The sequence below is a fragment of the Orbicella franksi genome, chromosome 9, assembly GCF_964199315.1.
Source record: "Orbicella franksi chromosome 9, jaOrbFran1.1, whole genome shotgun sequence".
NCBI lineage: Eukaryota > Metazoa > Cnidaria > Anthozoa > Scleractinia > Merulinidae > Orbicella > Orbicella franksi.
In genome coordinates this window covers 16519131-16545158 of record NC_138153.1, presented here as the reverse complement: position 1 = coordinate 16545158, position 26028 = coordinate 16519131, and the positions used below count along the sequence as shown (strand labels likewise).

Here is a 26028-nt window from a genome sequence, read left to right as displayed (position 1 = left end):
GTATATCGCCACCAGGATTTCCTGGTCCCGGTTTTCTGTCTAGAGCGAAGAGTCTCGGTCACCACTGACGGAAAACGCGGGCTCTGAGGACAAAATTGAATGAGAAAATGGGTAGATTAAATAGTGACGTCACGGTGATGTCATCCTATGAGGTGTTGTATGGCGTTTTCTACCGGGGCAACTGGTTGAAACTTCTTTTTTACCACGATTAGAAATCGTGCAACGAACTTGTTGCGCGCAAGGATACAACAAAGTATGTAGTACACGGGGCCACTTTGTTTTAAAACAGTGTTATGGGCAACAATATTTCTAGGTCGGAACTGGGAAGAGAAAGCGGAAAGACAAATAAACCGCTTACCATAGCAGTTGTAAAAGGAATATTGTCTATAAATGATGACACCAACGCTGAAACCCACACGATTACAATAATCGCGATCGCCAGCTGCCAGTGGTTGTCGCTTTCACTCTAGAAGAAAGTAAATAAAACACAGTCAAATAAATTAGTGAAAGGATCGTACCGTTGCACACACTTTGGTTTGAGCCTGGTTTACCATACGACGCAAGCAGAAGGCAAGAAACATACGTAGACGCAATAACGCAATAATAATTGGCGCCTTTTGTTGAGAGAAACGTTCGAGAAAGGCCCGACCACACTACTCCGGAGGAATTTGACAACGCATCAAATGTTTTCCGTCCACACTCCGCCTGTCCATTTTGGATCTGTATTTGAGGAAAAATCGGTCAGGAAATCACTTGATCATCCTAACGCCATCGCTTTCGAAAAGCTCCGCTTCCAAAATGAACACTCGAAAACGAAGAGCCGTCGTTTTTAAATTCCTCCGGTTTGAAGAGCGCTTTCGAAAAGCTCCGTTTTCGTGAATAGTGTGGACGGTAGGCCTAACTGTAGAAAGAAAGCTGCGTTTTCAAATTTCTCCGGCGTTGTGTGGACAAGGCCTTAGCTACCCGTCCAATCAAAACTACCAGGTGCACTGCCCGTGCACTACACTAACACAGGGTCGTTTGGATTCTCTAGCTCGCAGACTACCTCGCTTTGTGATTTGTGGAGCAATGGATGAACCAACCTAAACACGTCAAAAACAGTCGGTCGTAAAGTAACAAATTTATCGCGCGTCGATTTGATAATTTTCGTCCCCAATGCTAACATAAAAAAACAATAGACCCCTACACAACTTCAGTTGTTTTACTGTGAAAATTCTAAAAATTCTATTGAGGAGGCGACGGAGGAGGCTCTGGGGAATAACTACAAAGCGGAGGCGGCGTGGCCGAGTGGTTTAGGGCGCTGGATTTGAAATCTGGAGGTCCTTGGTTCAAATCCTCCTCCCTACCGCTATCTGGATTTGTTCTCGGTAGCCTCGAGTTCAACACCTCGACCGCGTTGTGTAAATAGCCAACTGGTCAGCCTCCCACCAGTTGGGATTCTTGATAGTTTATGTTAAATTTGAAATATTTGTTTATTTATCTACAGCGTCCCCAGTTAGCACATTTAATAGCGCTAAATACATTTGACACCTAAATAAAGTTGCTGTTATTATTATTATTATTATTATTATTATTATTATTATTATTACTATTATAAAAAGAGGAGTGTTTATTGTGACAAAAACTAGAGCTAAGCTTTACAAAATGCTATAATATTTACACAATTTGATGTCTGCCAAACCTATAAAACATGTTTCCGTATCTAATCATGATGTCATGGTTACTACAACTAATACTAATACTACTATCATCATCATAACATTAATTAACACATTCCATACAAATTGGTATATACAAGGTAAAAGTAAGTAAAAGAAATAAACTATTAAAACCTATTTCAACAGTGTTTACATAATGGCTCCCTCCTGGGTTTCAACGTCAATATCGGTATATTACAAGGTAAAAGTAAATAAAAGAAATAAACTATTAAAACCTATTTCAACAGTGTTTACTTAATGGCTCCCTCCTGGGTTTATTATTATTACTATTACTATTACTATTACTATTACTATTACTATTACTATTACTATTACTATTACTATTACTATTACTATTACTATTACTATTACTATTACTATTACTATTACTATTACTATTACTATTACTATTACTATTACTATTATTATTATTATTATTATTATTATTATTGTTGTTGTTTAAAACGGTTTAGTCAGTTCCTTTTTCTTAAGTCCTTCTTTCACTTTCATTACAGTTCCATTCTTTCCGTCGGTAAACAAAAAGAAATACATAATAGACCAATTTCGATACATTAAAATTCAGCCTAACTCAATAGACCTCAACACAAGGCCCTGGGGAATAAACCCAGCAAACTTTGTAGTTATTCCCCAGAGCCTCGTACTGAGGTCTATTGTTTTAGGCTGAATTTAAACACGAAGGCGCGCTATATAAGGAAGTCTTCCTTGGGAAGACCAAGGCTCATTTGTCAGTCACCGTTGACGTGCGAGGGTCAAATTCAAAATGGCGGACGATTTGAATGCACTAAAGGTAAGCTGTAAGTGAATTAAAGTGTCTTTTGTGTCTCTACTTGTCTCTATTTCAAGGAATCACGTTTACAAGAGGATTATAACCTTATATTGTTCCACTGTTCGCAATGTCTATACAAATTATTGTTCTACAGTTGGACCCGGCTAATTCGAACTCGGTTATTTCGAATTCCCCGTTATTTGGAACTCAAAACCATTCCCTTGGTTTTGCTCTTCAGTTATTTACCATTGGCTATTTAGAACTCCCACTGTTTCGAACAATTTTCCGTTTCCCCCTATTTTAAAAGCTGATTAGTGAAGATTTCGAACTGACAATAATCAACGCACCAACCGGTATCAAATGTGATGCTTTCTCTCCAAGATACTGCATAAGCCCAAGTTCCTCGAGAGACTAAAAATATAAACATAATAACGCGATATGTTTAGGGACATTTTGTAATCTCTAGGGGAGGGTGACGGGGGTTTCGTTCAATCGCGCGTGACGTCACTCTCTTAGAAAACACTAGTTACCAGGACGTCACAAAAGAAACCAGTTTCAGTAAACACGTATAGAAAGAAGAATCATTTGTGGTACTGTAAAATTTATCCTTTTGGCTCCGTCCACACTACGCCGGAATTTGAAAACGGAGGTTTCAATCTGAAAACGCAGCAAATGTTTTCCGTCCACACTACACGGGGAAAATTTTAAAAACGCAACAGTCACCGGTCATTTTAGATTTGTATTTGAGGAAAGCTCACATCGTTTTCGAAATGAACAACATGAAAACAAAAACCCGGCGTTTTCAAATTCCTCCGGTTTAAAGAGCGTTTTTTAAAAGCTCCGTTTTCGTGATGGATCAGTGTGGACGGTAGGCCTAACCGTAGAAATAAAGTTGCGTTTTAAAATTTCTCCGGCGTGGTGTGGACACTGCCTTATTCAATAAGAAAATGAAAGGACTATTGTTCCACCCAACCTTCATTAGAATGAAAAGAGCGCTGAAGAACACAAGTGTTGTCCACTCCACTTGTTCCATTAGATCTTCAATGTGTGTTACGTCCGCCAACAATATCAAAAGTATGGCTCCAAGCATGGCAATCCACCCTGTAAGAGAAAACAAGTGAGCCACGTAAAATCAAATTAAATTAAATCCATGCCATAGAAAATACAGCCAATCAGAATACAGGAAAGCCGTTGTATATTCGACGGTATTACATTTAACTTTCCCGTCATGCTCCGCGCGTAAATCACATTGATTGTGTTGTCCACTGTATTTTCTATGGCATGATATAAAATAGTTACGCAACGCTCTCTCGTGCTATACCATGGAACATTACACTTGTCACGTGTATTTTCTTGGTATACACACTCTCCTAAAAGGCTCGTGTCTAAACTGAGAAAATACAAGTGACGCGTGGGATATTCCACAGTTAACCATTCGAAAGCGTTCCATAAATAGTAGGTACTCGAGATAAGACATAGAAAAGGGACAGGAGGCGGGGGAGATCTCCTATATAATTTTCTGGTGGTTGTACCGACAGCTGTACAATAAAACCTCTACCATTAGGAAATACCTGTACGACATCTGCAAACCAATGAGAAGTTTCATTTCTAAAGAAGACGTGAATCAGTAAAAACTCAGAAAAAACATAATTTATGCGAAACAATTCATCCTTACAACAGTGAAAATGCAGAACGAAAGAGGAAAAACAGAAATAAAATGCACATTACATGTCAATCCAGTTTGAAATACGAACTTAGTTTTCTAGATTGTTCCGCCCGTATGCGCCGGCGTGCTGTGCCCTCGTCAACTATCACGCATAGAAATCCAGAGCGAATAATCAAATTGTTTTAGTATAAATCTACTAGTCGTTCAAAACTTTATCTAAATCCTTTTCACAGACACTTCGAAAACGCCAAGAAGCGGCCCTCATTTCGTTAACAAGCGCACACTGCTACGCTACTCACTATCTCTCACAGATTATAGTTCACCACTAAATTTTCTTCGATTCTTATTGGTTTAAGTTGATCACGTGACGCGATAGTATCCATCCGCGGAGAGACACTATCAGCCCATAGTGCCCGTCCGAGGAAAATACCCGGATGGATAGTACTCTTCCGTGAAAAATTTCTGAAAACAAGCGAGCTTATAAAAAAATAAACAAGTGAAATTGTATTAAGTGAGTTTTGTTTATTTTCCTTTTTAAATTTTACATTCGGCTTTAACGGCTTTTTTCTAAAAACGTTGAAAATAATTCAATATGATTTTTGAACTGGCGCGCGGAAAATTCAGCGGTGAACAATAAAGGCAATCGAGTGTTTATGTCTCGGAACTATCGGTCTGATAGTTGCCTCTTGGAAATTTGATGTTCTTAAAACTATCATAGTTGCCCTCGAAGCTTCGCTCCTCGGGCAAATATTTGTTTTAAGAACATCAAATTTCCGCGGGGTAACTATCAGCCGATAGTTCCTCGACAGAAACACTTTATTGTTTAAATAGATAGTGAGTAGCGTAGCCACTCAGAGAACGCCATTTGAGATAGAACGCTAGCAGATTTATACTAATATAGTATAGACGTTTTACTGTTTGAAATGAAGTTCAGTTTACAACGGCACGTTGGTCTCACACCGGAAATGGAGAACGTAATGAGCAGTAGATAGCAATACACTCACCTACTTCAAGATAGAGTCCAGTTACAAACGAGTGGATGAAAAAGAAGACAATGACCAATGTGATGACAACTGAGCTCTTCATTAAAAGCATTTTGTCCCTTATGACGTACTGAAAACAAAAAGACGGATTTCAGTAAGGTACAGTTGTGCTTTGATGTAGCGTATTTTGTTGTGTTTTGTTGAGTTGAGAAGTGTTGTGTTTTGTTGTTGCTGTGCTGTTTTGTTGTGCCGCGTTGTGTTGCGTTTTTTAATAGTTTTGTTGTGTTTTGTTGTATTGTGTTTGGTTTTGTTGTGTTGTGTTGAGTTGAGATGTGTTGTGTTTTGTTGTTGCTATGCTGTTGTGATGTGTTATGTTGCGTTTTTTTATTGTTGTGTTGTGCTTTGTTCTGTTTTTTTGGGTTGTGTTTGATTTTGGTGTGTGTTGTTGTGTTGAGTTGAGACGTGTTGTGTTTTGTTGTTGCTGTGCTGTTTTGTTGTGTTGTGTTGCGTTTTTTTATTGTTGTGCTGTGCTTTGTTCTGTTTTATTGAGTTGTGTTTGATTTTGGTGTGTTGTATTGACTGAGTTGAGATGCGTTGTGTTTTGTTGTTGCTGCGCTGTTTTGTTGGGTTGCGTTTTTGTTGTTGTTGTTGTTGTTGTTGTTGTGTATTGTTTTTGTTTTGTTTTGTTGTGTTGTGTTTGGTTGTGTTTGTTCTGTGTTGTGCTGTGCCAGCGAGGCGTTTGGAAAAGATACGCAAGATCATAGGTTGACATGTACGTCAACAACTCAAACACCTGCAAGGTCGGAAAAAAAGTAAATGTCCTCCACCCAGATAACCCTACATTTTTTAATTGAAGCATAAACCAGACACTTGGCTTAATTTCTAAGCTGTATCCAAGTTCGCCTTGAATATACATACTGCAATTATTTACCTTTTTTTCCAGTTCTTGCAGACTTTGTTGGAAGGCTTCTCTTGTGGAACTGAGAAGAAAATAATTCACCTAACTAACTACATGATTCCTGGTTGATTTTGTTGTTGTTTTGTTGAGTCAATGAAATTGAAGAATGATCATCGCAGTATATTTTCCGCGATACCGGTGCGATGCTCTACCAACTGAGCTATGAAGCCACACATTGGGAGCGAGGCCACTTAATTGAGTTCATATCTTCCCGTGAGGAGTGAAATGATGTGAAGTTTATATGAAATAATTCATATATGAACTGCGGTTGTAGATGAAATTGAAGAATGATCATCGCAGTATATTTTCCAATTTAAGCAATTGGAAAGAAGAAGCCTAAAAAAAATCAGGGCTTCAACGGGATTCGAACCCGTAAAACGAGAATTGAGTGAGCCACTGACGGCTACGTTTTATAGATGAGTGATAAAGAGATTTTCTGGTGGCGGTTATACAACCAAAATTAAATTCATTTTGATCATGCTTGTCCAAAGTAAATCGTGCCAAGCGCGGGAAAACATGTAACCGTTGGCAAGCTTAGGAAAATATTAAGTGGCTGAGAAGCGCGCGAAAACATGTAACCAGTCAGTGCAAAGCGCGAGAAAAAATGTAACCAGTCAGTGCCAGGCGCGGGAAAACGTGTAACCACTCAGTGCGAAGCACGGGAAAACATGTAACCAGTCAGTGCCAAGCGCGAGAAAACGTGTAACCAGTCAGTGTGAAGCACGAGAAAACATGTAACCAGTCAGTGCAAAGCGCGGGAAAACATGTAGCCAGTCAGTGCGAAGTGCGGGAAAACATGTAACCAGTCAATGCGAAGCGCGGGAAAACATATGCAACGCAAGACTAAAACAAAGACACCGTGCTCACGACACAGTGTCCGTCCAAACTCCTCTAACAAGTTAAAAAATTTGGCTTCTCACGTGTTTCTTTTCATGTTCCTGACAATGTTTTGAAGAGTCATGACCTTTTGCATCAGCAACAGTTTGACAGTTTTCTCCTCAGCGGAGACAAACGGCAGGCGGTCCGCTGATCTCTTCCAGATCTCGGCTTCTCGTTTTAGCTCTGTGTAAAACAGAAACAACACATTCAGCGCAATCAGACATAAAAGCAATTACTACACTTTGCAGAAGGGTGACAACTTTACACAAAATAAATTATATTGTTGGAAAGAAATGATTACCGGTATATGCCGAGCTTCAAGTATATCAACATTTCTTACAAATATCCTCATTCATTGACCAAACTACTGGATGTCATTTGTGGGACGTTCGCCAACTTTGATCATGGTTATATGACCCGCTTCCCACAAGTCTCTGTAACTAAGTTAGATCGTGGCGGAAGATAAAGGTTCGATTCACATTGGGAGAATACTGAAGACTTTTCTTTTGAATGGCTTATGTCTAGAAATGATTCCTGAGACCTTTCTCGAAACTACTGTAGTTGATTCCCACTGATCTTAATACGTTTTTACTTTCTTAAATCCAACTAGACACAATAGTAACCTGCGAAATACTGCCCATTCTTTTTGAAGGGTATGGGGAGAGTTATGCTCCTGCCGTGTTGGAAGTGGGACTGGGCACGAAAGGCGCGCCAGCGTCATACATGAATACTAGGCAATTATATTATGAGCTCGAGATTTCTATCACGCATAGAAATCGAGAGCGAATAATCTAATTGTTCTAGTATAAATCTGCAAGTCATTCGAAACTTTATCTAAATCCTCTACACAGACACTTCGAAAACGCCAAGAAGCGGCCGTCACTTTGTTAACAAGGGTACGCTACTCAGAGAACGGCATTTGTGATAGAACGCTAGTAGATTTATACTAATACCGAATATTAGCGAATCAAGGCTTCTCTTACAATTTCCATAACAACGGAGACTGTTTTGTAGCCAAATATGGCTCTACACTGTACAAACAAATTGAAAAATATGTATACCTTCTACTATAGGTGGATCATCATTCACGATTTTCACATTCAAGTAAAGAAGCCTACAAAAGCATTAACAAAACAGAAATTAATTGTTCAATTGCCATCATTACTGTGATGTCGTTATTTTGGACATTGATTCACTATTGTTCCCTCAAAGAGAAATAAAATTATTAATAGTCCAGAAAAAGTTGGCTGTAAAAATACAGCGTACTGGTTTCACTATGATCGCTCAGAAAAAAACGGATTGGAAAACTGGAATCAGATGTAAATTAATCAGAAGTGTAGCAGCTCTCGTAAGCTTGTAATTCTCTTCATTGTTAGCAGCTGTTATTGTTTTAGGGCTAGGGGCATTGTTTCTGTTTGTTCTATTGTTCTCTCAAAGGGTAGCAAGCCATTCATGTGAGACCTTACGAGAGCTGCTACATCACGCAAATTAATGGGTGTGTAGCGAACTCGACTTAGCTTTCAAGAAGGAACGAGAGACCAATAGAGATTGAAGGTGTGTAGGGGAGTGGTACGGGAAATTAAACGTTTCTCTTTCGTTATTGTTACATGGAGATCAGCCAACGTAAGTCTGCATATGAGCCGAGTGGTCCATCAGGCCGTTGTCTGTAACATGAAGCGACCAGGAGTATTTATACTGCATCATGGATCGGATGCTAGTCCATCGCAGGGTTACCTCCAGCATTAAATTCGCTGGTACAATGTACCCATTTATACACCTGGGTGGAGAGGGGCACTGTAAGAAGAAAGCCTATTGCCCAAGAACACAACACAATGTCCCCGGCCAGGGCTCGAACCCAGACTGCTCGATCCACAGACAAGCACACTAATCATGAGGCCACCGTGCCTCTCAACAACAGAGTGTATGAGAAATACCTTAAAATTCCGTAAGCTACCACAAGGCAGAAAAATATCCCTCCGATCAGATGTTTAGTGAAATCTGTAAAATTGATACCCTAAAGGGAAAGTTAAGCCATTTGTTAGTGTTACAATTTCTCCTTAATAGCAATTAGACCTAAAGAGCGACAAATATCTGCGGAAAGAAAGACTGTACATTTCAGTTATACAACAAGCAAAAGTAAGATTCACGCCTCGCAAGTACTAAATAATCTTGCATTATTAAAGCAAACGCGAAACTGGTAGCTTGTGAATGAGGAACATCGACAAGAAATAAATTTTTGAGTGTAGGCTCTGAACTGATCATGACAACAAGCGAGAAGATCGCAAAGTTTAAACTAATGAACAGTATCATGTTTCTGCTGTTCCTTTATGCATCTTATGGAGGGAACATTATTTTATGGTGGGGGAAGGGGGTTAGGCAATTTTCTGGGGCATGAATTTTTTTTTCCTCATCTTTAGGTTGTGCATTTTTTTTTGTTGTTTTGGTGGGCAATAGCTTGTGCAAGAAGTTTGTAACATTAAAAATAAGACCAAGACAGTAGAAAGCACTTGCTCGATTTCTTGTCCCCAAGACTCCCCTTGCACATTTGTTTTCAGCAGTTTTTGCTGTGCAGGAATTTTTTGGTAAATTGCCCCCCCCCCCCCCCCATCCCCATTCAAAAAAATAATGCTTGAAATAGCAACGTGAGAGAAGGTCAACCACGAAGGTGAATTTTCAATGTCTCAGTTCTTCGTCTATATATATTCAGATATAATACAGTATATTGCAGTTCTGACATCGGGAGATGAACTAAGGGGTTTGGAAGGGGTCTGGAAGAATTTTTGCATCACCCTCCAGACCCTCGAAATATATTAAATTGTTCATCCGGGTGATCACGATGTAGTAACTACAAGTCAGCGGTTTATTTATTGACTTATTCAGCGCTTGAAGGAGCTTTGAAGCAACTTACGTGTGCCTTTAGGTCCTTGCTGGAAACTAGAATTATATTTGGCGGATCACCAATTGCTATAAAAAGAACAAGAAATCATAAAGACATAAGACCATGCTGGAAGACAGTATAGTATATTTGCAAGAATGAAAACTTCGCACCCAAGTGGCCTTTGTAACACTGAAACCAAAGTAGACGGAGAACTAATCACTTCAAGGGCAATAGAGTAAAGAGCCAGTCAAAACATTAAGCAAAACTCACGACGAAACATTTCAGCACGTAATTGGTGCTACGCACGGGAAAACATGTACATGTACCCAATTCCATGCCCGGGAAAACATGAAACCAGTGCTAAGCGTGGGAAAACACGTAACCGGTGCTAAGCGCGGGAAACGAAGTAACCAGTGCTAAGCGTAGGAAAACATGTAACCAGTGCTAAGCGCGGGAAAACGTGTAACCAATACCAAGCACGGGAAAACGTGTAAATCAGAGCCAAGCGCTGACACGTGGCGTAAGCCGAAAAATGATTGATTTGCCAGTTTTGAAAGACATCTTAGCTCTGATTGACCACTGAATGTTAAAGCAGTTATGGAGCTCTAAACAGTCAACTGAAGAACTGAATTTTGAATACATTTACCTGTCGCCGTTCCACCAATATTAGAAAATATCACTTCAGCTATTAGGACAGGCGTAGGATTCAGGTTAAGGACTTGGCATAACCTAGAAATTAATCATATCGTATTTACTACACGATCTTGCGGGTTACATTACAGTTAGGCTCTTAAGGGCAGGAATCACAAAGGATGACTACCAACTTTATATCGTTCCTGTAGGCAACATTCTTAACGGTGATCTTTACATCCGTCTGTTTCACCCTCCGTCCGTCCGCCGTTCGTCCATTCGTCCCTACGTTCGGCCGCTTGTCCCTACGTTCGGCCGCTCATCCCTACGTTCGGCCGCTCGTCCCTATGTTCGGCCGCTCCCTTTCTCGCTCGGTAGAGTTCGTTCGTTCGAGAACAGCACCCGTTTGCATGACCGCCCAAATACACCTTATTCCAAAATGGCGGCCAATTTATTATTCTTTTGTTTGCATGTTAATTAGCCCTCTTTGCCTCATTTTCACTTCAAAATTCTTTTGCATTTTGTACATGTTGACGCGGCAAAGAGGGCTAATTACCATGTAAACAAAAGAATAATAAACTGGCTGCTATTTTGGAATAAGTTGTATGGTCTCATTAGGTATAATGACCATTGGCTATTGGTTCACGTCCGAAAAAAAATGACGTCTTACTTACGTAACTGTAACCGGTGTCAAGAGCAGAATGACTGTCACATTATCCTATTTGAAGGAAAACAGCAATAAATCTATGAACAGACTCTCCCTTAGAGTTCATATAGCCAAGGGTAATTTTGTATGCAGCAGGCGAAGCAAATTTGTAATTCCATTTTCTGTAGGCAGCAGCATGTAATAGAAAGACTTTTATTTTGGGCGGAGTTGGTACAAGTTGGCTTTTTATCGTGCGCTAGTGAAATGGCATCCATAGCTATGTTGCCCATTTAGGCATGAATTTACATTTGCTGCCAATACCTACTACGGTTAGTTATATTCTTCACCAAAGCAAGCTCTACTCGTTGAAATATTTTTAAAATTTAGGCAAAACACAGGTAGCCTGTGAACGCAGACGTATTTCCGATGGAGACAAGCGACAGCCAGAAATGGGTCTGCGTTCGCAGGCTAAAACACAGGTGCCCAAGCCCGAATCCCAGTGTAACAGTAGTGCTAGCTACAAGTGATACGAGTTATACTATGAAACATATTTACCAGGACAGCAGATATCAACGCGGTGCAAGTGCAGAGTAGAGTGATGAGACCCCAAACATGACCTTTAGAAAGTTTGTACGCCTAATAAAAAACACAAAAAGAAAATATCGCTTAAACACTGGCATTAGAGACGGACGGAGCGCACAGTGCACACAGTCAATATGGTTTTGAGCTTGACTTCAACTCTGCTCTTCGAGTCTAACTATCACTTTTCGCTACAAGCCTGACTTTGTCACCCAGCCCACGATATCTCTAGGGTGGCGAAATTTCTCAACTTGGGAAATTGCCTTTAACTATTCTGACCCATCGCCAAGCGCGGACTGCAAGCGCGGGAAAACGCTCAGGCATAAGCCAATCTCGATTGGTTTTGGTTTTGCTCCTAATTGGTTAAAAACAGCAACTTTGCAGTGATCGGCTGGAGCGTGGTTGAACGAAATTATTAAGCCAATCAGAGCTCGACCGACAAACTTTGTTAACAAATGAAAATCCTCGTTAAAACGTGCATTTGTGCACAACTTTCTACGAACCTTCAATGCCACGTAATCAAAAAACCCAGTCTTGCCAAAAATTGCTACCAGAATCATCTGCCACAAACGAAAATACAACATGCATTAAAATCCGAATACAGTCGAACCTCTCCACAACGGCCATCTAGGGAACATAGCCAAGTGGCTATTACGGGGATGTAGGGGTGTAATGTGACACCTGTTTTGGAGGGTGCAGCATTTCCCGCCCCCCCCCCCCCCCCAAAAAAAAAAGCCAAAAAAATACATACCCCATTCGTCAGTCGTTGATTAACTGGCCGTTGTCGAGTGGTTATTTTGGCAGCTGGGACAAGTTTTAGTGGCCGTTGCTGTTGTGGAGAGGTGGCCGTTGTAGAGAGGTTAGAATAAGAGTGAATGTATGGACCGTCCACAGGGACAAAAAGGTGGCCGTTGTAGGGCGGTGGCCATTAGTGGAGGTTCGACTGTATACACATTGATAAATTAAATAAAACTACAACAGAACAAAGCAAACATAATCAGCCCCTTATCAGGACGACAAATAAATCCTTCACGAAACAAAACCTCATAACAATATTGAACTAAAATTTCATGAGAGAACATACCATTCCAAACAGAAGAGCAAGAGTCTCCCATTCAATCCAGGTAACAACTGTTTCAAGTGATGGTCTCTGAAGAATGAAATGATGATTTACATGGAAAAGAATTCACAGTAGACATCACTGATTTTTAATCATATTTTTTGATAAGACAAGTAGCAAGTATTTATTATTCACAAATTGGTATAGCCTTGATACAACCTGGGTCAAAAAAAAAAAAAATGAGCACGAACAATGCTGGAAAATGCCAGTCTGAATTATCAGTTGTCTCCCACCCTTAGCTTGAGCCAAGGCACTAGATGCATCTTCCCTCCTGGGTTTAGGCTAGGCCTAACCCTCCACAGGGTACCTACCTTAGGATGGAAAATTGCAAGTATACCATCTACAGTGACAATGTATAATTGCTTTGCCCTAAGGATACTGCCAGACTTTGAACAGATATTATGATAAAGCCTTACTTTACTTAATCTGTGGGGAGGGGCAGGGAGTGGGAAATCTGTTATTGGCAAGAAAGAGGAGTGAGGGTGTGAAGTGCAATTACCTCAGTGGGAGGAACCAGGGAAAAAAAAAAGAGAAAAATTGTTGCAACATTGCATACCATTTTGTGATAGAAGAACTGCAAAGAAAAGAGGTTTGGGATTGGAGAAGTGGGAAATTCAGAACCCCTGTAGTCCTAACCCAGCTTAGAAGCTACACAAAAGTATCACAAGAAACTTTAACGTTATAAACCCTCAACATACATGGTATTTATACTATTTCATTAGAGAAAAGTAACACTGAAAACTGACAAATTTGCATGTTCATGTAGTTGTGCAACTGAAAGTTTGTTAAAGTGATTAAATAGGGCAGGAAATTATTAGCTAAAGCATTTAAGTACATTATAGTACCATAAAATAAAGGTATAAAAATTACAGCAAAACTGGCAAATTTACCTTGTTCATGTACGACAAGAAAGACAAAGCAGACAGTGCACCTAGCATTGCTGCAGTAGCTCTGTGAACAAGCTGCAGACAAAAAAAAAAAAAACACAAGTCAGTTATTATAAGTTTCTGCATGGTATTCTATATTTTCCTTTTTCCCTCTAAAGAGAGCTAACAAAACCTTCAATATGGCAGCTATGTTTAATACACTGTATATAGTGGCAGTTAATTTTCCTCTCAATCTGTGGACAACAAGTTTGTATTAAACCAGGGTGGTGGTACTCCCAGAAAAATTGGGTGGGGCTGCAGCCCGCTTCACAGAACCCTTACCCTAGTTGAGACCAAAATCTGTGATTTTCCTTATCCATCTATGGCCTGACCAAAAATTTTACAGCCTATTTAAGACCTGACCCTTAAATCCATACCCTGTTTCAGCCTGTCCTATAATGAAAACATAGCTTCTTCTGAAAAAACAAACCCAATTCAAGACTAGAGTGCAAAGACCACACCCTATTTGAGACCAAAATGGCCAAAATTGATACCCTATTTCTAACCAAAATGGCTAAAAACTAATACAGGGCCACACATTAAATACTTATTTCAATCAAATAGACTTAAGTTTCTCATTTTCGTACCTCAAATATGATAAGTACGTAGACTGCAATTAAGATGACAACTGCAATAATAACCTAAACCAACAGAAACATTCAAATGATTTGTTTGTAAAAAAATAATAACAGATTTTGAAAAACTTTCAGAGATGTAGGTTGTAAGCAAAAACTAATTATCAAAATTGGCTCGGTCAAGACCTCTCAGTGAAATTGGGGGGTGAGCCAACCCTAGTCACAGCACTTATCCTCTATGCGCATGTTCAGAAACATATATTGAGGAACTTTATACATGTACACGATCAAACCAAAACCAAGACTTTCTGGCTCCAGTTTCTGAATTTGTACAGGGCACGGGGCATTTGGTCATCAGTGTCCGAAAATGCACAGGTTCTGAGAAGAAGATTTCTGGTCATTAGCTCTCTCTATCCCCGTGAAATCAGCTGATGGCTGGCTCCTTACTACATCCCTGTACTTAAGTGTTAAATTTTACTCTCTCCCCACCTACATAGGTTGGTTAATTTGACCACAAAAAGCACAACTACTTTTAGCTAATATCAGCAAGTCTATGATATGCCATGGCTCCAGATGAATTATTTACACCTCCCCCCCCCCAACCTCCTCCGACCTCTGCCACTCCCCACCATTGCCACCAATTTAAAGTATCATGATAATTTCCATATTCAAAATTATCCAATTGAAATTAAGTCTACTGCCCTGCCTACCCGACGATATTAAGTCACTGACCCGATATGGCTAAGACGTCATGGTCACCTCGCCAAATTTACGTACAGTAGACACCTTATCGTATCTTTTTGGTACACTTGGACATTGAACTTAAACACTGAACTAGAACACCTGTTTGGTCTTGTCATGGGTATTTTCTCTCAACTACAACTCACCAAAGTACAAACCATGGCTCAAGCAAACTTGCCAGTTATGCAGTTAAAGCATAGCAAAAAAGTATGGTTTCTGGTATAAATAATAACAATTTTGAAGCTAAAATTAATATAAGTTCTTACTTGATCATTTATTGTAAAAGGCTCCACAGAGTACTTCAGTGAAATTGCGATTGGAAATGAAGTGTTTGAGGCAAATAACAACATCATATGTGTTATACTGTAAAGAGAAAAAAATTATTCCAAGTATATGAAACTCTAGCAGTATCCTGAAAAAAAAAAAAACACTGCATGGGAATCAGTCAGAGTAAAGGAAGAAGAAAAAATTACCTGTAAGCACTTTGTTTGTATTTATGCCAGTTATTTATTGAGAACTTGGTAATACAGCCTGACAGCTGGAGAAGAGGTGGGGGTGGGGGTGGGGATGGGAGGCAATACACTCATTAGGCTTAACAGCTGTAGACGTTTGTATGCACTGCAATATTACTTGCCTATATCACTAGACGATACATTTCCTTGGATTGTGACTGAAGCTGTCATGTACATGACATATCTCTAAAACTTAGGATCTAACTAAGACTACTTACTTGTCCATTTGTGGAAGATTTAGTCTCTTTTCTATGGTGATAGGATCTTCACGTGCTTCATAGCTGGTCGAGTTACAATTGATTCCAATTCTAGCTGAAACCTGTAAAACCAACCGAGGTATTTAAATCATAAAGCACAAAGGTCAAAACTTGTTAACTCATCTGACAGTAAACAGAATGTTAATTTTTAATCAATCCTACTCAAAATCTTGCATCAACTCTTACAATGGAAGTATGTATGTCACTCAAAATAAAATTATAATAAACATTATATCATATTACAAGTGTCTTTGCAGTCCACCTACCTCACTGACGATACTTACATTTCCATTCTTGCTTACAAAGCCAATGGTGAGATTTTGATCTGACTGGCTATCTAATAACACACACAGATATTTTGTTATTACATGCTTGCAAAGAGAGTTCAGTGTTCATCTGCCATTGGTTACTAGAATTTTACACCCTTAAAGGAGCTACATCATGGTTTGGATATCTCAAAAAGTTTAGCCTAAGTTTTTTAAGTTCTCTGTTTGTGATCTGTGTTAATCTTCTCCATCCTTGACCATCCTTGTTCCTTTATGGTTTATTTTTGTCTCTTTGGTGTATAATAGCTCAAACTGTAGTGACTGAGCTCATTTTAAACATGTATTGGATTATAATAAAATAATGGATACCTGGAAATTCATCTCCTGCTATAAAAGGTCCAGACACTTGAACTGTCACAACTGAATCCTTTGTGTTGTTCTGCAATTCAAAGTCTGGTGGTATTGGGTGAAGGTACATGTTTCACCTATATGGTGCTGGGTAGGGGTAAGACTGTGATAAACAAACATCCCATCCAGGAAGGAGAGCTACATAGAGCTACTCTATGTTTCAAAAACCGAGGTTAAGAGCTAGAAAGAAGACTTATTAGTTATAACCTTTCTTAAGGTTACAGTATACCTTTGGGTCGGCAATTTTCTTCAAATTTGGATTTTTGGGTCAAAGTAGTGGTCGAAGAATAATCCCTAATTGGTGGAGAAATGGCGGTCTTACGTTTTCGTCGGAAGTAAAAGTTTACCTCTTGATTGACAGTCCTGTGGCATGTATGTAATCAACTGAGATGATTTTTGTGGGAATTACCTGTACGGATGTGACGAATTGACTACTCAGTTGATCAGCATTGTTGTTGTGACTACCAAGCATTTCTGGTATTAGGTGTAACTCTATTAAGTTCTGAGTAAACATAGACCATGTTAAAAACATGAACCAGTTTGAACAAGCAAAAACAGCGAAGAATCAATGAAAATACATCAATGAGTGAAGGAGCAAAAGTTCAACACATGGATGAAGCTATAGCTATCGTATAAGGTGGACAAAAAATTCATGGTAAGAGAAAAGAAAGGGTCTGTAAAAATTTTGGAACTTGACAGCAATAACAGGGATGTTGACAGAGACTCTTCTGATGAGTTCGATATCGACGAATTGTCGGACTCATTGAGACCATTTGAAATATTATCCATGCACAGTTAACCACACAAAGTTGCTCCGCCGAGCCTTCTTTTGTTTGTTTTCTTCGCCCAGCCACTCTTACTAGCATTCATATCCTTTTTAGTCTTCCCCATTTTGCCAGACCAGCTTCAAGAAAAACTGAGCTACAGAAAAATTATCTCTCCGCCTTCGGCACCCTGAGCGCGTTGCGGAACACAAGGGTGTTTTGGAGATTTGTGCGTAAATTTTTCTACGAGGTTAACGGTAGTACATTGTGTAAACTTTCCCTGCGCTGATTGGCTCAGTCATCTGAGAACCCAGTTGAAGGCATTTGTGGGCAGAGTTTGTTTGCGAAGCAGAAGATTTTTCTTAGCGCTCTTTTCTTGAATAAATTGTTTTGCTTGAAGCAGACACTTTAAAGAGTTATAACCCAAAGGGAATTTGTTCTATTGCCCTCAAATTTGGACAGTAGCTAGTTTGACAAATAAACTACAAAAAGGTGTCTGCGAATTGTTAATTTCAAAATACTTTTTCTTCGAGAGTGATTTTTTTAATCCTATTTCAAAAATGTCCTGAAACTTTTTGCTGCAATTGAATATGCCAAAACGCAGACACATGTTTTAAGCTCTTTGGGCCCTGAAACCAAGGAAAAAATTCAATTGGCGAAAAACAAAATTCGCTTTGACTTGTAGCTTTTGAAAGGTGATTCAGGCGCTCGCATTTATTTCAAAATTCTTGGTATAGTTTGATAGCCGGATGCAAGACACCCCTGAAGGTATACGGTAACCTTAATTAAAGTGCTACCATGACAAAAATCGCATCTTTTAAATCTAAGCATTTTTAAAACATAGACAAGTAGTCTGTGTGAGAGGAAAAATGCTCTTTACTATTTTCAAATACCTGTTTTCATTCTGGAGATATTCAAGTTTTTACAATATGCAAATTAGCCAAGTATTGAATGTCATACACACAATTGAATGTTGATCAAATATAATAAACAAAGATATCTCAACCAATAGTATCGGAAATGTTTGATTCATTGCAGTAAGATTCCACTAGAGGTGTTCCACATTTTTGTTACCATGGCAACAAACTGGGTTCCAGACCCCCTGATCTTAAAGGCTTTTCTGGTCACTTTTAGCATTCCATATTCATATTTGCTGATGGTGCCTCATCTGCACGATCCAGCAAGCATATAAAAAAGTTAGGTTGAGTAGGTGGCCTTGTTTAATGTTTTTCAATCTGAAAATCACTAAGAAGATTGAAATCAGGTTGGAGGGGACTGGAAAAGAGTGGGTTGCCATGGGAACATACCTTTTTAGAGCTGCAGGTGTGTTGCAGGTAGAACTATTAGCCTACACAGTTTCAAAGGTTTCTGTCGAAAATTGAGTGAGATAGCATTATTTAATATATAGTTTTACACGCACTAGATGTCATTTTGGTTGAGTGTATGACGTCATCAGTCATCTCATTTGCATATTTTACACATTTTTCAAACTTAAATAGCTCCAGAACCAATGCAGATATTTGCCAATGGTAAATGGCGTTTTTAGTCTTCTGTGGAATTCTATGTGTTAAGCCTAAAAATTTAAGGGGTACAAATTTGATCATAGTAGCAGTTTAAGAATTACATGTATGTGAACACCCTAATTGAGGGAGTGGCTCTGTATTAGCCATAGAAACAAAATGGGGTACAAATCAAGGAAACAAGGCTGTCTTAAGAGAATATGGCACTATCTGTCAAAGGGGATTTGAAGGAAATGTCTTTTAGAAAAATTGTGCAGTGTGATGTGGCAAAGAGGATAAAAAGGTTACCTAACTTGCACTAGTATTAAATACCAATTAAGAAATGGGAAAAAAAAAGAAAGGATACATGCTGTAATGTTATGTGAGAGACACAAAAGCCTGGCTGTTTCAGGAGCTTCATCACAAATAGCGAAAAGTACCTAAAGTTGAGACACACAAAAAATTTGGTCACTACAAATGCAACAAGTAAAAAATAACTATTTCAAAGTCAACTTAACTTTGTTCCTTTTGATCAGGCTAGAGTATGTTGTGTGTGTAATAAGGGCTACATAGCCATAAACGTAGCATGCATTACTGGTCAATGCACTACACAGTGCAATACACAGTGAAAAATTCACTGTGTATTGTATTGTATTGACAAATTATACATGTACCTTTTGTAAACAATAGCATAAAGGGCATTTGCTCTTTTAGTCAAAAAAAAAAAAACACACACACACAATGAAAATAGATTGCTTGTCAGCTGTTCAGTCATGCAATGGTATTGATGCTTTCTTTCCCAAAACATAAAACAGTTCCAAAAAATTATTTACTACTTCACTTACTGAGAATGCAATAGCCAATAAGAACAAAAACCAAGGTTTGATTTTCTTGGGCATGTGTCTGTCAGAGTAATAAAAAAAAAAATCATTGTCATCAACACTTCATACAGGAACACAATTTACACAGCGAACAGCAGCAATACATATATTGCAAGGGTTGTACAGGGATACATATATATGGGATGGAAATTTACCATTTTTTCTGCTTACATGGTTGCATGTGTACGTTTTGCTAATTTGCACAGTGATGTGAACATATGTTCAGTACTGGGATAAGGTGGGGAGGGTAAAAAGGTTGTGGATGCTTTTCATCTCGCTTAAGCCTGGTTCACACCTGTGAGATAAGTGTTGGCCTGTCACTTGTACCTAGGCCCTCCCTGAGGGAAACTACATCCGGGCTCCCCAGATCATGTTGTTGTAACACGAAGTCCTCGTGGTCAAGCTCAGGAATAAAGACTGTGTTCATTGAGCTCTCGATATTGTTTGAGTCGTCTGTACCGCCCGACATGGTGTCAGAAGTGGGATCGATCTGATAAATCGACAAGAGAAGCATTCACGGAGAGTAAACGTACATTTAGCGAATTTAATGACCACAGCCGACTCGTCAAACAGTGATGGCGAACCTCAAGCAACCCGAATTGAAACTCGGGGGGAATATGTCAGAAAATTTCAAGAACTTCGAACTCAGATTCCATGACTACTGTATCCAAGCCGACTACAGAAACTTGGCGAAAAATCCCGAGACAGAGAGAGCAGATTACTACAAGAAACCGTTACTGGAAATATCAGCGCTCCGATTGTCAATGCTGGACGAAGCTTTGCAGGTGATCCGTTACACAATCGAACCCCAGATAACAGCTGATGATCAGAAAAAACCATGGATCTGGATGGACAAATTACGACTTCATTACACTGGATCTATTGGAAGCTCCCTACTGGCAGACAGATTTAAATTCTGGAACACTCAACAAAGCCCACACGAATCTGTTCAAGAATGGGAAGTTAAGGTCAGACAGGCGGGCAGCCTGTGCTTGTACAATACACTGACAGACGAAATGAGCCGCGAAAAATTCGTTTTTGGCTTGCACGATGGCACAATGAGAGCTGAGTTACTAAAAACGCATTTAAAGTTGGATGGAATGCCTAAGAACATGCAAGACGTCGTCTCCAAAGCCAAGGCCCTCGAGTCAGCCCAAAAAGCCAACAAACTCATTACAGACGCCACAAAAGGAATTGAGGAACAAGTAAATTGGATAAGCCACAAACAAATGAAACTAAAGCGGGAGCCTGGAACCTGCTTTTGGTGCGGAGACCGAGGTGGACCCCACCCTTGGAAAACATGCCCTGCAAATGGTAAAACCTGCTCTAAGTGTGGCATTAGCGACCACTTCTCCAGAGTCTGTCTCGAGACAGGTCCCCCTCAACAAGAACAACCACGGAGAACTACCCAATGGCAAGCTCAGGGCAGGGGTCGAGGCCACAGAGCACCTCACGGCCGGTCCCAACCAAAACCCCCTCATGAACAAAACATACATCTGCTGCAGACAGCAAATGATCACCACCCTGTGGAATACTACACTGATGACTACGAAGAACAGTGCTACTCCCTGGAAACACGGCAAATACACAGCATCCACACAAACCACGCAAAGAAAAAGTACTTTGTTACACTGCCCATGTCTGCAACTGGGAACAAATTCACCCCAGTGACATTCCAGATAGACACCGCCGCCACCTGCAATACCTTGTCTGAAGATACTCTTCTCAGGCTCATGCCAAACATGAAGCTTAGAAAGTTACCCTACCTACTACACCCCTATGGCGACTCCCAGCCGCTGAAACCACTTGGGCAGATTGACCTTCTGTGCGAAAGAAACAAGAGATATGAATCGCTCACATTCCAGATACTTCCTAGAGATGTCATGATGAACAAACCAGCCCTTCTCTCTGGCTCCGACTGTGAGGCACTGGGGCTCATCACCATCAGGGCACATGAAATATTTTCACTCACATCAGCAGTAAAAGACTTGTCAGGCAAGAGAGCCCCTGCCTACCCCGCCAGCTCATCACAAACCAATCCAGACCCAGGCACCCCAACAGCTCAAACCAACAGTACACTCAATGGAGTAAAAGGCCGCCACCCTGACCAACCCAACAATGCCAGCCCATACGGTGACCCAGCAACGCCCTCACCTTCTAAACCTATAATGATCCCTTCCAAAAGACGCCTGGCCCCACCCAGGAAACTCACAAAGGAAGACATACTCAAACAGTATCCTGAAAACTTCGAAGGCCTTGGCTGCCTGGGACCCCCAGTTCATTTCAAAGTAAAAGCTGACGTGTCACCAGTACAAATGCCAATACATCGAATCCCTGTGGCGAAACGCATCAAAGAAAAGGAAGCCCTTGACAGATACGCTGCAGCTGGTATCATAAAGAAAGTAGAGGAACCCACCTCGTGGTGCTCCAATGAAGTCATTAAAGAGACACCAAAGAAGACAAGAATCTGCATCGACCCCAGCCAAACAGTCAATAAAGGTATTCTCAGACCAGTGTATCAAATGCCAACACTGTCTGAACAACTCCATAAACTCTGCCATGCCAAATGTTTCTCACTAGTTGATGTCAGAAGGTTTTCTACACGTACCCCTTGATGAAGAATCGTCACTGATGACGACAATGCACACGTCCTATGGGAGATACCGATGGCTCCATCTCCCATTTGGCATATCAAGCGCCCCCGAGGAATTTCAAAAGCGCCTCATGTCAGCTCTAGAGGGCCTTGATGGAGTATTATGCATCGCAGATGATATACTTGTCTTTGGAGACGAAACAACCTACCAAGAAGCTGAGAAAGATCATGACCGCCGTCTTGTTGCGCTTATGGAGCGCTGCTCAAAAAAGAACATAAAATTAAACCAGAGCAAACTACAGTTCAAACTAAAACAAGTCAAATTCATGGGCAATGTCATAACTGATTGAGGAATGCAAGCAGACCCAGACAAGATAGCAGCAATCTCAGCAATGGCCCCACCCTGAAACAAAGCAGGTGTTCAGTGATTCGTAGGAATGGCCAACTATCTCTCACCCTATTGTCCGAACCTCAGCACCATTATCCGACCTCTCACCCAACTCACCAAGTCAGATACTCCCTTTATGTGGGCACAAGCACAAGATGACGCATTTAACAAAGCCAAACACCTCATTTCCACTGCACCAGTGCTCCAATACTATGACCTCAGTAAACCGGTCATACTTCAAGTCGATGCAAGTGAAGAAGGCCTGGGCGGTGCTCTTCTTCAGCCCAATAGTGAAGGACGCCTCCAACCTGTAGCATACACATCAAACAGCCTCAACACAACAGAGCAACGATACTCCCAAATCAAAAAAGAGTGCCTGGCCATTTGTAACGCATTTGGAAAATTTGACCACTGGCTCTATGGCAAATCTGACATAGAAGTTCACACCGATCACCAGCCACTTGAGACCATCTGCAAAAAGCCTCTCCATAAAGCCCCAGCACGGCTACAGAAAATGCTAATGAGACTGCAGAAATACCGCTTCACCATCAAATACAAGAAAGGAACCTCACTCTACCTGGCAGACACTCTTTCGAGAGCAGCACTGCCTACCCCAGTACATGCCAGGGTCACAAACTTTGAAGTATTCAGGACCGAACTCACAGAGGAATCCGATATCCACAATCCTCGCCTCACAGAAACCACCGAATCTCACCTACGCGACGAGACCAAAAAGGATGAACACCTCTCCAAGTTAATGGCCACAATTGCCCAAGGCTGGCCAGATGACAGAAAGCAGCTACCACAACCACTACGAGCATACTGGACCTACAGAGACAAGCTAACCACTGACAATGGCCTCATCTACAAAGGCGCACAAGTTATGATACCGCAGTCCATGCAAGCTGAAATGCTGCTGAAAATCCATGCAAACCACTTTGGTCCTGAGTCAAATGTACGCATGCCACGAGAAGTACTATTCTGGCCCGGGATGAGACAAGCAGTTTTTGATATGTGCAACAACTGCAGTACCTGCGCACAGTATGGATCAAAGTCAACAAAAGAACCTATGAGATCACTCCCGATTCCAACACTACCATGGCAGATCATCAGCCAAGACATCTTCATGCACAGACAGAAAGCCTACCTTGTAACAGTGTGCCATTTTTCTGACTGGATCGAAGTGGATGAACTTGACGACACTTTGGCAACATCAGTCATCAACAAAACCAAAGCTCATTTTGCCAGGTTTGGCGTTCCACGTATCTGCCACACAGACAATGGACCACAATTCACCAGTAAGGATTACATGGACTTTGCCTCTCTGTACCGGTTCAAACATACCACCTCAAGTCCCTACCACTCCCAAGGTAACGGTCGAGCAGAGGCAGCAGTGAAAGTATCGGAGTCAATGCTAAAGAAATCAGATGACTTCCAAATCACCTTGCTCAACTACAGAAACACACCACCAAAGGGCCACACCTACTCTCCGGCCCAACGCATGGTGAGCCGCCAGACACGCACAACGCTCCCAACACCTGACCACCTTCTCGAGCCCATGTTAATCAACCGTGACACTGTATCAGCAGAAATCAAAGCCAAACGCAACGCCAGTAAAGCTCACTATGACAAGACAGCGGGTCCAGAGCACAATATAATCAACATTGGTGAATTTGTGTATGCACGACCACCGACAAGCAAACCAGGCAACCCATGGGCATATGGCTGTGTCGCTGAAAAATGCCACTCAAGATCTTACACCATACAAATGCCCCACAGTACCATTTGACGAAATCGGATACACATCAGGCGTGCAGCACCTCCTCCTCCCCCAACACCACCCTGCACTCCACCTACACTCCTACCTCGACCAGGACACAGTCTTGCACATCACTACAATCCTCTAGGATCAGAGCTGAACATGCTCACTAATCAGCCTAAACAGCAACCACCTCCCTCGTCAGACCCAAGTAACAGCGGCCCTGATCTCGACACCTCTTCCCCGCCACAACCACAAGAACCCAGCACACCAGACACGGGCCAAAGTGAGCTGCTTACCGACACACCCCTTGCTACAATCCAAGAACCGCCCAGGGATCACCAACCCGAAGTGAGAACACACACAAGACTCATCAAACCACCAACTAGGTTCAAAGACTTTGAACTCAAGTCATGCCTGCCATTAACGTTTGCGCTGCATAACAGCATGGTTGCTGAATCTTCCATGATAACAGTCAGAACAGAATCTTATATAAGGCTAACATTGCCTACTTTATTCTGTTTTATTTATTATTACTATTTTTTTTTTTTTCAAAGAAGGGGGATGTTGGCCTGTCACTTGTACCTATACCCTCCCTGAGGGAAACTACATCCGGGCTCCCCAGATCATGTTGTTGTTGTAACACGAAGTCCTCGTGGTCAAGCTCAGGAATAAAGACTGTGTTCATTGAGCTCTCGATATTGTTTGAGTCGTCTGTACCGCCCGACATAAGCATAACACAAGTGAAATAAGCATAAATGCAAGCACAAGAAAAAAGGAACATGTTTCTTTTTCTTGTGCTTATGCTTGTACTTATTTCACTTGTGCTATGCTTATCTCACAAGTGTGAACCAGGCTTTAGTAGACATGCAAATCATGGATTTTGGTCTCACTTTGGGTGTTCAGGACGTATAGTATGACACTCCTAGTTTTAACCCTTAGGGTATCTTTCAGGCTTGCCTTACATCTGTGAAATAGACTTAATAAAGAGGAAGTTGTACCAAATTGCTGAAAGGATCCTATGGTATCATGCTGACAAAAACAAATTTTTGCATGTTTTCATTAATTTATGCAATTTACATTATAAATATCAAGTAACAAAAATGAATGATGGGTATTAGTCATTCACAATAAATTCAATTAAAATATTCAATTTAAACATGTGTTAACAAGTAATGGCCGGTATAGTAACTATACTGGGTGTTTGAACAATTCAGGAAGAAATAGAGTGAGTAATTCAAATTGTGAGCATGATCACTCTAGCTACAATCTCGTTCCCAGAGTCTTCGTTCCCCTTGACCAGCGGTTGGAAAATGAGAGCTCTAGGAGCAACCATTTCAGGCGTGTGCCATAGATGCAGACTGCGCAGTGAAACTGGATGGGCAGAATTCGGTTATTTCAAAACGGTTGCTCCCAGAGCTCTCGTTTTCCAGCCGCTGGTCAAGGGGAATGAGACTGCTCTAGCTATGAATTGTATAATGTCCAAACTAGACCCAGTTACTAATTAATCATGTACCAAACATAACAAAGTCTTGAAGAACTTCTTTTGAATGAGAAAGTGAGTGGGGAAACATTAGGAAGGAAGTCATTAAAGCACACATAATTGATAAGGCTGATGGGGTAATTGTCAAATTGG

General features: G+C 40.7%; 1 protein-coding gene across 3 annotated transcripts in view; it reads right to left on the bottom strand.

Annotated features, from left to right (window-relative positions):
• Nucleotides 1-26028, bottom strand: part of LOC145497072 (P protein-like) — a 31289-nt gene that overhangs the window by 3457 nt on the left and 1804 nt on the right. The window contains exons 2-23 of one of the 3 annotated variants that reach the window (XM_081476872.1): nt 19617-19674; nt 19139-19211; nt 16470-16553; nt 16119-16171; nt 15796-15896; nt 15332-15428; nt 14337-14390; nt 13714-13785; nt 12788-12853; nt 12207-12263; nt 11680-11760; nt 11153-11196; nt 10495-10577; nt 9879-9934; nt 8905-8984; nt 8032-8084; nt 7012-7153; nt 6065-6113; nt 5155-5263; nt 3458-3585; nt 2836-2895; nt 359-466 (exon numbers count right to left, since the gene is read on the bottom strand). In XM_081476872.1, coding sequence (XP_081332998.1) covers nt 359-466; nt 2836-2895; nt 3458-3585; nt 5155-5263; nt 6065-6113; nt 7012-7153; nt 8032-8084; nt 8905-8984; nt 9879-9934; nt 10495-10577; nt 11153-11196; nt 11680-11760; nt 12207-12263; nt 12788-12853; nt 13714-13785; nt 14337-14390; nt 15332-15428; nt 15796-15896; nt 16119-16171; nt 16470-16553; nt 19139-19211; nt 19617-19674 — 1708 coding nt within the window. Of the gene's footprint in view, nt 1-358; nt 467-2831; nt 2896-3457; nt 3586-5154; nt 5264-6064; nt 6114-7011; nt 7154-8031; nt 8085-8904; nt 8985-9878; nt 9935-10494; nt 10578-11152; nt 11197-11679; nt 11761-12206; nt 12264-12787; nt 12854-13713; nt 13786-14336; nt 14391-15331; nt 15429-15795; nt 15897-16100; nt 16172-16469; nt 16554-19138; nt 19212-19616; nt 19675-26028 lie in introns of those variants that run through there. The other 2 variants (XM_081476870.1, XM_081476873.1) reach the window with 2 other exon arrangements.